The sequence below is a fragment of the Otolemur garnettii genome, unplaced genomic scaffold (genome assembly GCF_000181295.1).
Source record: "Otolemur garnettii isolate 467f Iridium unplaced genomic scaffold, OtoGar3 scaffold00018, whole genome shotgun sequence".
Taxonomy (NCBI): domain Eukaryota; kingdom Metazoa; phylum Chordata; class Mammalia; order Primates; family Galagidae; genus Otolemur; species Otolemur garnettii.
This window is the reverse complement of record NW_003852413.1, coordinates 25,042,854-25,057,025: the sequence shown is the minus strand read 5'-3', so window position 1 is coordinate 25,057,025 and position 14,172 is coordinate 25,042,854. Positions and strand designations below refer to the sequence as shown.

General features: G+C 52.1%; 1 protein-coding gene across 1 annotated transcript in view; it reads left to right on the top strand.

The window, feature by feature from the left end:
- Window positions 1-14,172, top strand: part of LASP1 (LIM and SH3 protein 1) — a 52,236-nt gene that overhangs the window by 3,678 nt on the left and 34,386 nt on the right. The window contains exons 2-3 of the mRNA XM_003786431.3: window positions 3,223-3,317; window positions 13,468-13,552. Coding sequence (XP_003786479.1) covers window positions 3,223-3,317; window positions 13,468-13,552 — 180 coding nt within the window. The remainder of the gene's footprint in view (window positions 1-3,222; window positions 3,318-13,467; window positions 13,553-14,172) is intronic.

Sequence of the window (14,172 nt, the reverse complement as noted above, 5' to 3'; positions counted from 1 at the left end):
GCAGGCAGGCAGGGGAGAGTCAGGGGCGACCCTTCCCTGGAGCCTTAGGTCTGGGCTGAGAGGCTTCCCATGGACATTGGGGGTTTGGTCTGGGGGATTTCTGGCTTCTGTGAATAGGGAAACCATGGACTTTATGGGCAGTGGGAAGATTAAGGCTGTGTATGTTTCCAGGTGCATTTTGTTCCCCTGAATCCTGAGTCCCAGGAAGCTCTGAATTCTTACCTGGGACCTCTCAAAGAGGGGGAACTCTTGCTCAGGGACAGGGTTCATAGGTCAGGGCATAAAGGTAGAGGGTCATGGTGGGATTATATCGACTTATTTCCCTGACAGTATCCTTCAGCAGACCTCACTGCTGAAGGACAGGGATTTGTTCATCCTGGGGACTTGGTGCCCAGCCCAGGCTTGGTTCACAGAGGTGGTGGAGGGACTGGCCATTTCTGTCCCTTTCACCCTGCAACTTTCCTACCCCCAAAAGGACACAATGGCAGGAGCTATTGAATTTTCTTGAATCTTGAATCTTGAATCTTGAATCTCTTCCTGAGAGGGGAGGGTGGCATGAAGCAGCTGGAGGTGCCAGGCATTAGGCAGGAGCCTGTCCTCTGACCCCTCCCAGCATCTCCACTTTATAAATAGTTATCCTGAGGGCACTCAGTTCACTCCTGTTTTCATTCTGCTTTGGAGCCCCCTGTAGGGGAACAGGTGACCACTGTACCTACCCCAGCTTCTGTCTGTTAGAGTTTAACATGTTTAGCTGTGAGCAAGGGGTCTCTGAGGTGAGGGGAGAAAGAGCTACTGATGGAGATGGGCACCATCCCATCTAAGTGGCAGCCAGGAGGGGCCTTGTAGAATCCTGGATCAGGTATTGGCCTTATACCCCCAACCTGGTCAGTACACTCTGTCCGCCTCCTCTAGTGGGCCTGACCCCTTGGTGGGTGCCTGGCCATCTGCTAGAATAGGGATGTATTATCTCCACGCTTTGTCACCCCCACGTCAAGCAGGAGGCAGCCTTGGAGGTCCCGGGTCCCAGGACAGTGTGTATTCCTGTGAATGTGTGTGTGAAAGTGGGTCATGGTCTGGATTCCAGAGAATGTTTTTCCTGGCAGGCCCCCGCGGGGGTGGGGGGAGGCGGAGGCCCAGGCAGGGGCATGTGCAGCTGAGCAGGCAGAGGCCAGCAGACTGGGTGGTGACAAGGCTGGGGCTTTCTGCCAACAGCTCCCAGCCACCGGAGGAGGGAGTAGGACTGTCACTTTGGGAGCCTGTGGGGGCAGGGACCACCCCATTTTAGCTTTCCTGTGGGTTATATGTGTTGGGGTTATACACTGGAGGAGTCTGGAAGTTGCTGCATGGTGGGGGGTGACAGCACTGGGATAGGCCCAGGTGGGGAGGGGGCTAAGCTTAGACCAGCCACTCCTTTGCTTCTAGACCTCCAGCTGGCTTTCTTCCCAACAGTGGTTCCCATATCATGTTGATTAATATTCCACTGTTAGATTTTTCCTTTGGGTCTCCTTGATTGGGAAAATACCCTATTAGAATGTGATTTCCTCCTGAAAGTAGCTTGGGGGTTTCTAGTTGAAGTAGGCCATGGTGGGAGAGGTAGAATCCCAGAGGTAGAATCCCAGATTGTCAGCTTTCTTTCTACTGTCCCTTCCCTCTAGTGTCTCAGAAGCACCTTTTGGTTTGGGAATCACATTTTGCCTTGGGGGAATTCCTTGACAGATGGCTAAGAGCCAGCCCTGTAGCTAGGCTCTTGGGAATGTCTTCCCAGCCCTTCTCTGGACTTCTTTGGGGCTCAAGAGTATCTCTCTTGACTGCTAGGAAATGGGGCAGGGACAGAGTAGTTGGTCACTCAGGCAGCTTGGATTCTGGAGTCTTGGCAGCACACCCCTGGTTGGTGGTAATTGCAGAGTGGTGGTGTGTGGGGGGCACATCCTGGGCTGCCAGGGGGTAATTGATGTCACCTCTGCATGAGTTTGAGCATCCACACTTCTCAGAGAGGGAGTCACCTCTGTTGTATCGTTTTTTCTTCCCTTGTCACTTTCTTTTGTGCCCCCCTCTGTTGACCACCTTGCTACCCTGGATCGGTCCTGGTGGCTCAGTTCCAGGTCCCTGGGCTTTGCTAGAGTTGTGCCTGTCCCTCATTCTCACATGTCTCAATGAATTGGAGCTGTGGTTGGGCACAGGTGAGGCCCTACCTGGTCTCCAGTACTCAACAACCTTCATTGTCAGCTGTTGAGCCCCTTGGGGGAGGTTCATGCCTACTGGGCCTGCACCAAGCCTCTGAGTAGTACTCAGAGGTGCTGAGACCCTAGTGCCTGAGTACTCCTCAGCGGTGCTGAGTGGGCCACGGGCTTTGTAGGTGATTTCTCATGAATCCTCAACAGTCCTAGAAGGGTAGGTGTTATTACATCCATTCTTCAGACTAGGAAGTGGGCTCTGCCCAAGTGCAGGGCCCTGCCCAAGGTCATACAGTGAGTGGGTGGAACTTTGATGTCTACTGTGGGAGGTCCCCCTCTAAGGCTTTGAAGCAGAGCTTCTTAGTACCTGGGGGGAGACCAGCTGCCAAGCACTGTCTACCCTCTGGCTGGGGTAGAAGGATGAGGGAAGAGCAAAAAGGGGGGTGGTGGTGGCAGAGCCTGGGGCACCCTCTCCACTTCTCTAGCCAGGGATCCCACAGGAAGTGGGAGATATCAGAGCTGAAGCATCATCACCCAAGGCTCATGTGAAGCTGTTATGTGTTAGGAATACGTGGGTTCTGGGGCTATGTGAAAGGGGACTAGGCCTTCGCCTTCTGTGATCTTGGAGGGTAGAGGAGCTGCCCCTTCATGTTCAGCAGCTTCTTGGCAACCCAGTGCGCAGCTTTGCATGAGCAATGAGGCCTTTCTAGCTCTGGGCCAGAGGAGTCATCCGTGGGAGGTGGAGCTGACATGGGGGCTGCTGCCCTGCTGCTATAACTGGGCTCTTCCTCACCCATCCTTCATGCCTGCCCTTCTCCTCCTCAATCAGTTCAAACGTTTCATCTGCTGCCAGAGCCTGTGACCTGAAATGCCCCCATGACCTGAGATACCACCTGCTCTCCTGGGGTGATTCTGTGTTCTCCCCACAGTTGTGGGCCTAGCATAGTCCCTAGAAGGGAACCCTTCTGAGCGCCCCTTCCTAGAGCCTGAGTCCCCTTCCTGAAGTCCTGGTGTCTGATGGATGTTCTCTTTCTGTCTCTACCCCCAGTTTTGGCATAAAGCATGCTTCCATTGCGAGACCTGCAAGATGACACTGAACATGAAGAACTACAAGGGTTATGAGAAGAAGCCCTACTGCAATGCGTGAGTCCTGCTCTGGGCAGGGGCTTTGTGGGCACCTGGGTTCCCACCTGACCGAGTTCTTCTTTCCTTTCTGCTAATTCCATGGTGACACTGCCCAAGGTGACATTGCCAAGCACTTCCACGCTCTGCTTGATAATCACAGTTCTCTTACACCTGCTGGACAAAGCAAGGGCCATTATTATGCCCATTTGACAGATGAGGAAATTGAGGCATGAGGAAGGGAAGGGACTGTCTCAAGATCACATGGTTATTGAGAGGCTAACTCTCACCCAGTCTCTGGGTGGCAGTGAGCTCGTTCTTTCCACCATACCCTGTTGCAAGAGAGGGATCCAGCGTGGTCCCTGGAGAGTATGAGACCTGCTTGTTTGTGCCCAGTGGTGTTTGGGGTTGGCGGCTTTGTTCTTCCCTTTACTTCCCTTCCCTTTACTTTCACTCTTTCCTCTCCTTGAAACAGCAGTTGACAGTTTCCTTTGTTCACTTGGGCTTCCTGGGTTGTGGGGGGGCCCCTTCCTCCAGTTGTCCTTTCAAGAAAACTTTCTGGAACTCTGGCTCCAGCATGGAGGGCATAGTCTGCCCCAAGCAGACTTCCCTGCCTGGTGAGAGGTGCTGCAGAGATGTTGTTTGTGGGTATAGTAGGTTGGACTCTGTTCCTTTTGCTCTGGGACCTGCAGCCTGGCTCCCTGGAAGTGGAGAGGGGAGTGGGGAGGTGGTATAGAGATGGTGATACAGGATTCCACCACTCAGGGCTGGACAGAGAGCCCCCCATTCTCTAGGCCCAGGTGAGCTCAGAAATCAGACCCCCATTTCCAGGCACAAACAGACTTGTCTTTTTTTTTTAGAGACAGTGTCTCACTTTGTCGCCCTCGGTAGAGTGATGTGGCGTCACAGCTCACAGCAACCTCCAACTCCTGGGCTTAGGCGATTCTCTTGCCTCAGCCTCTGGAGTAACTGAGACTACAGGCGCCCGCCACAACACCCGGCTATGAATAGACTGCTTTCTTCAGGCTCTAATAAGTTCATGAACAAAGCAGCCTGAGATGGTTTTTTGGGTGGTTCCACCTTGAGTAGGGAGCACACACCCTAACTTCTCAGAGACAAAAACTGTAAAGGACCTGATAACTTTGCCCTAGCAGGAAGAACTACATTCATTCATTTGTTAATGTACTCATTAACTTTGAAAAGATGATTTTCCACCTACCAAGTCCTGGCCAAGGGTGATTCTCAAGACCTGATACCCCTAGATAAAGAAAAGACCCCATGTAGAGACTCCCCAGTTAATTCTTTCCCCCTTCCAGACGATCTGGTGCCTTTTCTTCTGTATTCCTTTCTGTCTAATAAAAATCCTGTCTTGCCACCGATCTGTGGTCTGTGGGTTCATTCCTCAAATCCCCAGGACCAAGGACCTACTGAACAGTGAAATTCCAGTATCAGTGGGGTACCCCATCCCATTCCATGCAGTTCCAGAGGGGGGCATTGACCTCTTGAAGTTGACCTTGTAGCAAGTGGAAACTTAGAACTCGATTAGGGACCTCACAGCTGCTGTGAGTTGGGGGCTTCAGAAGGTCAAGTCACTTGTAAGTAGCAACATTGGCATTCAGATAAATTTAGGATCTGACTTGTCCAATTTCTGTGTTTTAATTCTCATTCAGGAGGGTCTTTGCAGCCAAAGTTCATCCAGGAAGGGACTTTTGGAACTTGTTTTTAAAAAGTTAAGGTATTAAAAAAGTTAGGGTTATACTCTTTGAAGGACTGTCTTTCCTTTCCCCTCTTTCACTTGGCCTGCTAGTTCCACAGCCCTGTCTCTTTGGGGGTTTGATCATTCAGCAGACACTTACTGCCCACCCTGCAGCAGGTTAGATGCTAACCTGTGCCAGGTGCAGGGAAAACAGGTTCCTGATACAGTCTCAAACCCAGGAAGCAACTTGAAGGTTGTCCTTTCTGTAAGGATTGGGCACTGGGCAGGTTTCTGGGGGTGACAGAGGAAGGGTCACGGTTCTGTCCTGGCCCCTGGCCCCTGGCCTTTTGCCTGCTTCAGCTGCTGCTTCTCTCCCATTAATTTCCACTGTTCCTCTCCCACCCCCCTCACCAACCCCTCCCACCCACCCAAGGGAAATGGGACATTCTTCAAATTCTTAAGGGCTCACACAAGCCCTGGTTCTCTGCCACTTCCTCCCTCCTTTGGGGAGTGGGGTGGGGTTCAGAGAAGCCAGGGCCTTTAACCCCTTGATTGCTAGACCATTCCAGGCTAGATTCTAAGCCACCTTCCCACTAGACAGAAGTCTGGCTGAGCCCAGATCCCAGTGGGTAGCAAGGGCTCTATGCCTTTTAAGTCTCTTCCTGAAGACTCTGGTAGCCTAGAATTCAGCGAGCATTGGGAGTTAGAGAAAAATCAGAGGCTCGTCCTTGTTTTCTCTGCATTTTCTCAGCCAAGGACTAAAGTTTGAGCCTATTTTTCTCACTCTTTTCTGGAGAAACTGTAGCAAGTGGGGTCATAGGGTGCCTAGAGGGGCTGGGGCTGTCCAGGAGGGGCAGAAGCAGCAGCCTCCCTCTTCTGGATGCTGATGGCGCTTCCATCCTGCAGAAGCAGAGGTTCCCCTATCTCTCCTGGCCTCCAGGGAAAGGAACCAGGTTAGCCTCTGTCTGTTTCCTCTTCTGCCTTTACAGCCATGGCCTCTGCCATACCTAGTTGACCTTTGGTCCCCGCTGGGGTGTTTCCTGCGGTAGAGCCTGTGAGGGAGAAGATCGGGGGCTTTGTGACCAAGCCGTCTTTCCCTCTAGCTGTCGTAGCACCTTGCCCAGGATAAGGGTTGATAGTCAGGCCAGTAAGCCAGATGGGGATTTTGGGATGAACCAGATGTGGGTCTTGCCTATAGAGAGTGCTCTCTGGACCTGTCTAAGCCTTGGATTACCCTATGTTTAAAAATTCCTATGTAAGGATGCTGGATTCTAGACCCAAGAGTATTTCCTGGGCACCTGCTATGTGTCAGGCTCTGTGCTGGATGTTCACTGTCATTCTCTTATTTTCTTCCTGCCTCTGGCCTCATCCTTAAGTGACACTCAGGTTCCCAAAAGCTTCCAGGGAATAGCTTTCCTCCATCTCTGTTAGGGCCTGGCTTTGTGGCTCATAGGCCTGGCTTCCTTCTCTGTAGCGTCACTGGCTTCATCCTGTTTCTTTCCTTCCATTAGGCTTATTTCAGGGTGAGGTAAGGGAGAGAACACAGGCCAGAGGTCACAGCCAGCCTTCCTGGTGTGGTGGACATCCATGTCCGTGCAGTTATACACATGCCCAGTGTATATGCAGATATTCTGGGGCTGGGGCTGGGGAAGGGGGCCGGGGAGCCAGCTGAATGAGCTGTGCAGTGTTCTCATATTCGGGGCTGCAGCCATGCGGACCTTGCTGGGCAAGGTAGAGCCCACACGCCTGCTTTGCCTGCTTTTGCACAATAGCCGGCAGTGGAGGAAGAACTGCTAATCGCCACCTAATCAAATTCACTCTCGAAGCTTCTAGGTGGGCGGCTGAGCCTGCGGTGTTGGTTAGAGAAATATTTATGCCCTAAGTTATTTATTTTGTAAACTGAATTTTCCAAAAGTGGGGCAGATATGGCTATGCCCTGGCTTAATAGAAACCTGTTTCTTTGTCTCCATGCAAATAAATAGCCTGGGAGCCTGAAGGTCAGGACTGAGGGTGGGGATGGGGAGAAACCAGGCTGTTCCTCCTTCCTTGGGGGCTTCCTCTTGGGGAGCTGTGGACAGGTCTGGAGGACAGGAGGTGGGGTCAAGTGGGGATGGGTAGAGGTTGGGGAAGGGAAAGGGGGTGCAGTGGCACCTTTTCTCTCTTCATTGACTGCAGCTTTGTGGGAGCCATTCTCCAGTTTCCTTGAACTGTGGGGTAAAGGGCAGAGGAGAATGGAATGGTCCCTGATTCTAGAGAACCAGGGACTCAGTTGCTCCCCCTCCCCTCAGACCTCAGATGGGGGTGGGCGGCATCTGTGCTAGATGGGGTGGGTACTTAAGAGCCTCTAATCCCAGCTGCTTTTCAGAGGTGGGACAGTAGCTGGCAAATCCAGGACTGAGAATCCCAGCATTCTCTGCCTTTGACTGGGAGAAGTAGGATCAGATCTCTGAGGGAGCTGAGGATAGTACCAGGGGTGGTGGGGGGAGGAGTGTGTATATATGTCTGGGATGGGGAGGGCAAGTGCACACGGGTAGCCAAAGTGACCAAATGCAGCCTCTTCACCCCTGTCATCCCCAAATCCCTATGCTTACAGATGTCAGGGCCTTAAGGAACCTCAGGGATGCTGGTGCTTCTTAACACCCCTACTTTACAGATGAGGAAACTGAGGCCTAGCATGTTCGTGTCTTACTCAACTTGGCAGAATCATTTCTCTTTATGTATTGCCAGCAGGGGCGGGGGCAGGGGCAGGCCTAAGGACTAATAAGTTCTTCCTCAAGTCTAGCCTTGATCTTTTTGACTGTTCTTTTTCCCCCCTTTGGTCAAACAATGCCTCCTTGTTGCTTCTTATCCCCACCACTTCAGCAGCCCCTTAGGCCTCAGGATGGGTGAGAAACTGGGTTAGTTGGGAGGGCCCCTCCCTGCATGGGCAGTGTTCCCAGCAGGGGCAGCTCTTTCCAGAGGCAGGATGTGGGGGCTGGTGTTTTTTTTTTTTTTTTCTCTTTTTCTTTCCCTTTTGGTAAAACCAAAAGCGCCTTGTTGCTTTAGTTGATGTATTTTTGCTCCTCCTTGAACACAAAGCTGTGGTTTTTGAAGGGGTCCAAGCCTGGAAGAGGTGAGGTTACATGTAGAAAGGGGAAGCTGGGCTTTTGGGATCTCTGGTCTCTTCTTATTCTGCTTCTGGAATGTAGCTAATGGCAGGACAGGGGAGTGAGGCTTGTGTCCTACAAGCTGTCCTTGTCACCCGTGAACCTGTAAACTTTGTAGCTTCTCAGCACCCTCCTTGCCTTGTAGTCCCTCCAAGCAGGAAGGTGACTCAGAGGTCCTAAGAGATAACCCCTCTTCTGGGACAGAGGCCCCCTCCCCTGGATCCCCACAAGTCCTTATCTGGCCTCTTGAAAAGTGCAGAGGAATAAACACGTCCTGATGGGAATGGCTGAGAAACTGCAGAGTCTGTGATCATGGCCCATCTTGGAAACAGGTTGGGTTTGTATAGCTCCCACCCTGTTAAGCACATCTTCCCCCAGTGATCTGAGTGGACTGGGGTCCACTTGGCAGAGAGGTGTCAGCCTGCCCTGAGCTGGCTGGGCAGCTGTGGGATAGGAGAAAGTGTGTAGGACAAGGTCTTTGCCCTTGACACTCAGCCTCAGTTTCTTCATCCATAAAAGAGACACAGTGATAATGCCTGCCTTTTCCATCCCAAAGCCTTGTAACAGGTTTCAAGAGGGAATGTGCATGGCACATAGGGCCCTCCATTCTAGAAACACAAAGGATGTGGCTTTGTGTGCCTACAAATTCTCCTGAAGGTCTAGGCTGCCCCAATAGCAGACTGATTGCATTGCATGGTCACTGTTCTCACCCCACTTCTTTTTGACCAAGAGAGGCATTTTCCTGGTTCTTGTCTCATGGATGCTGGGTCCCTTCCCCTGCCCCTCTCTCCTGCATCCTATCCTAGTGGACTGGCTCCATTCCCCCCACCCCAGAGGCTGATAGCAGGGAGAAAGGGTGTGGAGGGACATTTGCTGAGTCTCATGATTTGGAATGATTAACCAGGGGCCAGGCCCAGACCAGCCCACGGAGGGACAAAGAGCAGCTGTACTCTGGACTCTGTTCCATACTTCACCCTGCCCCTTGTTTCCTCACTGTGCCCCCAGTTTGTGGTGGGCCCTGGGTTTCAGAAGTGCCACTGGCTGGGATGGGTGGCCCCTTGTTTGACTTAGCCCTCACATTGGCATATACATATCTATTTGTTCCTACTGGGATCTGAGTGTAGTGGATCAGGGAGCTTCAGCTTGAGGACAGAGTGGAAGGGAAAAGCTGGAATTCCAAAAAATTGCTCCTGGAAGGAGGTCAAACCAGTTGGAGCCCTCTTCATAGCCAGTCATGGTGGGGGGAGGGGCACAGTACTGCCATTCTTATGTCCTCCCTTCTAGAAACAAACCCATGGCACCTGTCTTCTCACCTAAATTGTCTGCGAGGATCCTGCAGACACAATCTCCTGGCTTTGCCCTCCTGAGCTCTTCCTTAGCTGAGAACCTCACTGCTGACTGTGTCTCTTCCCCCATCCCCATAGACCTCTCTCCCTCCCTTTCTCTCCTTCCCTCTCTCTTTCTCTTCCCCTCTCTCTCCCTCCCTCCCTCCCTCTCTCCCTCTCCCTCTCCCTCTCTCTCTCTCTCTGCTCTTGCTGCTCTCTCCTCTCACTGCTCTCCTGCCTGCAGCTGAAGATGAGGTTGCCATGGGAACCTGAAGCTCACTGAGCAGGGGAGGGATAGGCAGGGTTGTCTCTCACCCGGGGCTGGGGGCTGTGGGGAGGGGACAGGGTTGACCCAGCAGGAGGAATATATAGCCCATGCTGCGTGTCTGCCTGCCTTCCTCTGCTGGGGTTGGGCTCAGAGGGCTGGGGTAGGAAATTGAAGGTTCTGGAGCCCTCTTTAATCTAGTTAATCTGATGCAGGATTAAAAATCCTCCCCCTACCCTTGCCAAGTTAAGCTGAGTCAACGTCTAGGCTGGTTCATCCCTTCTTCCCTTCTGATGGGATTAGTGGTCTGACTGTGGGAGCCTGAGATCCGGGGATACTTCCAAAGAGAGGATGAAGTACCGGCCAGTGCCAACTGAGGCACTTATACCGCATCTTAGAGGGGTTCTCAGACATTCCGGTGGGTATGGGGTGATGGAGCAGAGGGACACAGTAGGAGGTGCATGAACATAGCATGAATGCAGCTGCCACATGTGGACCTGCTGGCCTTGGGGTCTAGGAGATGCCTGTCACCAAGGAGGGCACACCTATGTATTCACTGAGTGGGAAGCACGGCCCCGTGTATGTAGGGGCTTCAGGACTGTGGAGTGGCCAGGGGGTACCTGTCTGACCATCCTTGGACCACAGGAGCTGCCTCTCCATCTATCTCTGTACATTCCAGCAAATAGGAAACCCTAGTGTTTGCAGAGCCTGTCAGCCACTCTGGCCCCGGTCCCCCAGTGCCTCCACTTCCCCACTAAATGCCAACTGGCACCATCTCCTCAGAATTGATCATGTTCTGGGCCAGAGCTACCTGCTCCTGTCTGTACTTACAGATGCTCTCTTAGCTGTAGCCCTCACCCCCTGACACCTTCAGCATGGCTTTTATTTTGGGGGAAGATCATCTCTGAAGCCTTCCCTCATAGGCCTCAGAGCCAACAGTTCTGCTAGAGATCTTTCAGTCCCTCTGTTCTTTCTGGTCTCCAGGAACAGACTCCCAGTTGATCCTTGTTTGCCCAGGAATTCTGAAGGGAGCTCCTTGGCTGTGGGTGGCCCTGGCTGAGGGGGGACCAGACCCCAGCCTTAGCCCTGTGTTCATCGTGGGCCATGTCTGTTGCCAGCTGTCGGCATCTATGTTTGCTTTTCCTCATCTGCTTCCCTCCCCCCACTAGGGAGCTGTGAGCCTGGGCTGACCTGGGTGGCCGGGACCTAGTACCCTGGCATCCTATGGGGGCTAGGGACAGGGCACTGCCGGAATCACGGGGGCTGGGACAGTAATGTAGACAAAAGGGAAAAGGATTTGCCAAGGTCAAATCCTTGCAAGGCAGTGGCAGGATCAAGGCCCAGTAATATGTCCTTTCTAGGCATACCTCCCACTTAGTTGAGTTCTCTAAACCTGTATCCTGCCCTTCACAAGGTAGCCCTGAGGGAAAGCGTGTTTATAGGGCTCAGGGTGGCATGGGTAGCTGGAGAACATGCCAGGTAGATGGGCAGCTCCTATCTAGCTCTTGGGCTTATCTGCCAACCAGGGCAGCCCAGGCTCACAGCTCCCTAGTAGGGGGAGAGAAGCAGATAAGGACATGCCTGGAAAGAGGTCCCAGGTGGTGGTCCCCCTCTTACCCCGGGGCAGCGTGTGAGTCAGGGATCTGCCATGGTCACGGATGTGGTAGGATGTGGTTGGTCACCCAGAGCTAACAATGGCTTGACTTCAGGCTCCTGCTTGAAAAAAAACCCATTCCAGTCCCCAAAATAATTGGGGCCCATGCAAACCCCCAGCTATTTCTCATGCTAGTACATGGACACTGACTGCTAGGACCCAGGGCTGTCTCCCTTGCAGCTGGTTTGGTGGGGGATTGTGATGACCTGGGGGATAGAAGAGGCCCGAATTCTAGTCCCCACACAGCTTTAATGCCTGGTGTGACATTTCTTTATTCAGCAGATATTTATTCAGCACCAGCTACTATTCTAGGAACTTGAGAGAAATGAATGAGCAGGAAACCAAAAAAAAAAAAAAAAAAATCCCTCCTCTCATGGGGAAGTAGTGGGGAGAGATGATAATATACCAGTGTGATAAACAAGTTAATCATGAAGACTGCCAAGTGAGAAGTGCTGGGCACTTCTCTTCTGTAAGTGGGGGTGCACTGGACTATCCTAGAGGTGGGTGCAGGATTGGCTTTGTGGGCTGGCCAGACTTCTGCTGCCTCCGAGATAGCTCTCTTGCTGGGAGTCAGGACACACTGGTCTATCCCATACCTGGAGATCAGTTTAGTTTCATGTGCTGGGCTTGAAAGATATTGAGTACAAATCTGGCTGTGTGCATTGGCCACATTGTTCAATCTGTCAGGCCTCCATTCTCTCATCTGTCAAAGGGAGACCCTGATGATTCTAGTCACATGGGGGCTATGAGAGCTTGATGAACTAAGGCCCGTAAGCCCTTAGCACAGGGCAAACAGTCACTGTTATTTGTGGGTTGAGCATCCCTATTCTGAAAATCTGAAATTGAAGTGCTCCAAGATCCAAAAGTTTTTGAGTGCTGATCTGATACCACAAGTGGAAAATTCCACATCTGACCTCATGTGACAGGTTGTAAAGAACAGCCAAAACTTCGTTTCATGTACGAATTTTTTTCTTTGGAAGCAGAGTTTCACTATGTTGCCTTCAGTAGAGTGCTGTGGCATCGTAGCTTACAGCAACCTCAAACTCTTGGGTTCAAGCTATTCTCTTGTCTCAGCCTCCCGAGTAGCTGGGACTACAGGTATTCACCACAATGTCTGGCTTTTTTTTTTTTTGCAGTTTTTGGCCGGGGTTGAGTTTGAACCCACCACCTCCGGCATGTGGGGCCGGTGCCCTACTCCTTTGAGCCACATGTGCTGCCCAATGTTTGGCTATTTTTTAGAGACGAGGATGTCCCACTTGCTCAGGCTGGTCTCAAACCTGTGAGCTCAGTCAATCCACCTGCCTTGGCTTCCTAAAGTGCTAGGATTACAGACGTGCTGCCCTTGAATTTCGTGTTTAGATTTGAGTTCATTCCCCAAAAATGTCTCGTTACATATGTCTTCTAAAATCTGAACCAAATCCAAAATCCCAAACACTTCTAGTCCTAAAAATTTTGGATAAGGGCTACTTAACCTATATTCTTACCTGTTACCACATGTGACCTCCTTTCTGGCCTCAAGGCTGGTCTTCCTGCTTACCCATTACGTTGTGATCTTATTAGCTCTTTGAAATACCACTTATAATGGCCGTGGGTATCTCTCACCACTTCCTCCAGGAAGCCCTCTTGGATAGGCATCCCCTCCTGCTTCCCTCTTGTCCTTTCTGTCCTCGGCTGGTCTCCATTTCTGTTATTGGCTGCAAGCATAGTCCTAATCCCATGCCTGTCTTCTCCCGTCTGGCCCAGTGCCTTCAACCTCCCTTTGTGGTAGATTTTAAGGCTTGTAGTATCCTCAAACAAGGGTGATTTGAAATCCTCAGAGAGCGTCCCAGTAGCCTTCCTTTGGCTCAGGGCAGTTCTACATGGCCGGCTGGCTGCTCGGGCCTGCTGTGTCTTCCCAGGTCAGCCAGCCCAGGCAAAGTCTGAGAAACGCTTGCCTCCACTCAGCCATGGCAGTGGGCACCGTGGTCCTGTTGCCAATGCTGGGGCAGGGCTGCCCAGATATGAGAGTAAGTTCCTAGGAGAAAGCCAGAGCTTGGCAGGAAGCCCTCTCCCTAGAGTGACCCCACTCTTTTTTCTGTCCCACAGACACTACCCTAAACAGTCCTTCACTATGGTGGCTGACACCCCGGAAAACCTTCGTCTCAAGCAACAGAGTGAGCTCCAGAGTCAGGTGAGGTGGACAGCTGGTGCTGTGGCCCGATGGGGAGGGGAGGCTGTTGTAACACCCCAATTTGGCAAGGGCTCCTTCCTCCTGTGGTTACTCTGCAAGGCCAAGGTGCAGAAATTCTAGCGCTAGCTTTGGCTCTCTGCCCCCAACCCCAGTTACTTCATATGTCTCTACTTTATCAAAGGAGTAGGGGAAAGCATGCCCCGCTTCCTACATAAAGTAGGTTGGAGAGGTGTGAGTGCCTGCCCCATTCTGTCTGCTCTGGGGGCCCTCCAGGCCTGCCTCCTCCCCAAAGCTGTTCTCCCCTCCTTCTTCTGCATTCATACCTTCCCACAAAGGAGGGGTTCGGGGCAGACCTGGGAGCTTGCCTCTCAGGCTCAGGCTCAGGCTTATGCCTATCTGAGGTTATAGTGCTCACCTTCAGCAGCCTTGCCCCAAACCTTTTATGCCTGTTAGAGGGTAAGGAGACAGACAGGTTCTTGGCCCAGGGAGAACTAGATCATTTTTTTTTTTCTTTTAAAGACAGGGTCTAGGCTTGGCGCCTGTGGCTCAAGCGGCTAAGGCGCCAGCCACATATACCTAAGGTGGCGGGTTCGAATCCCCAGCCTGGGCCCGCCAAACAA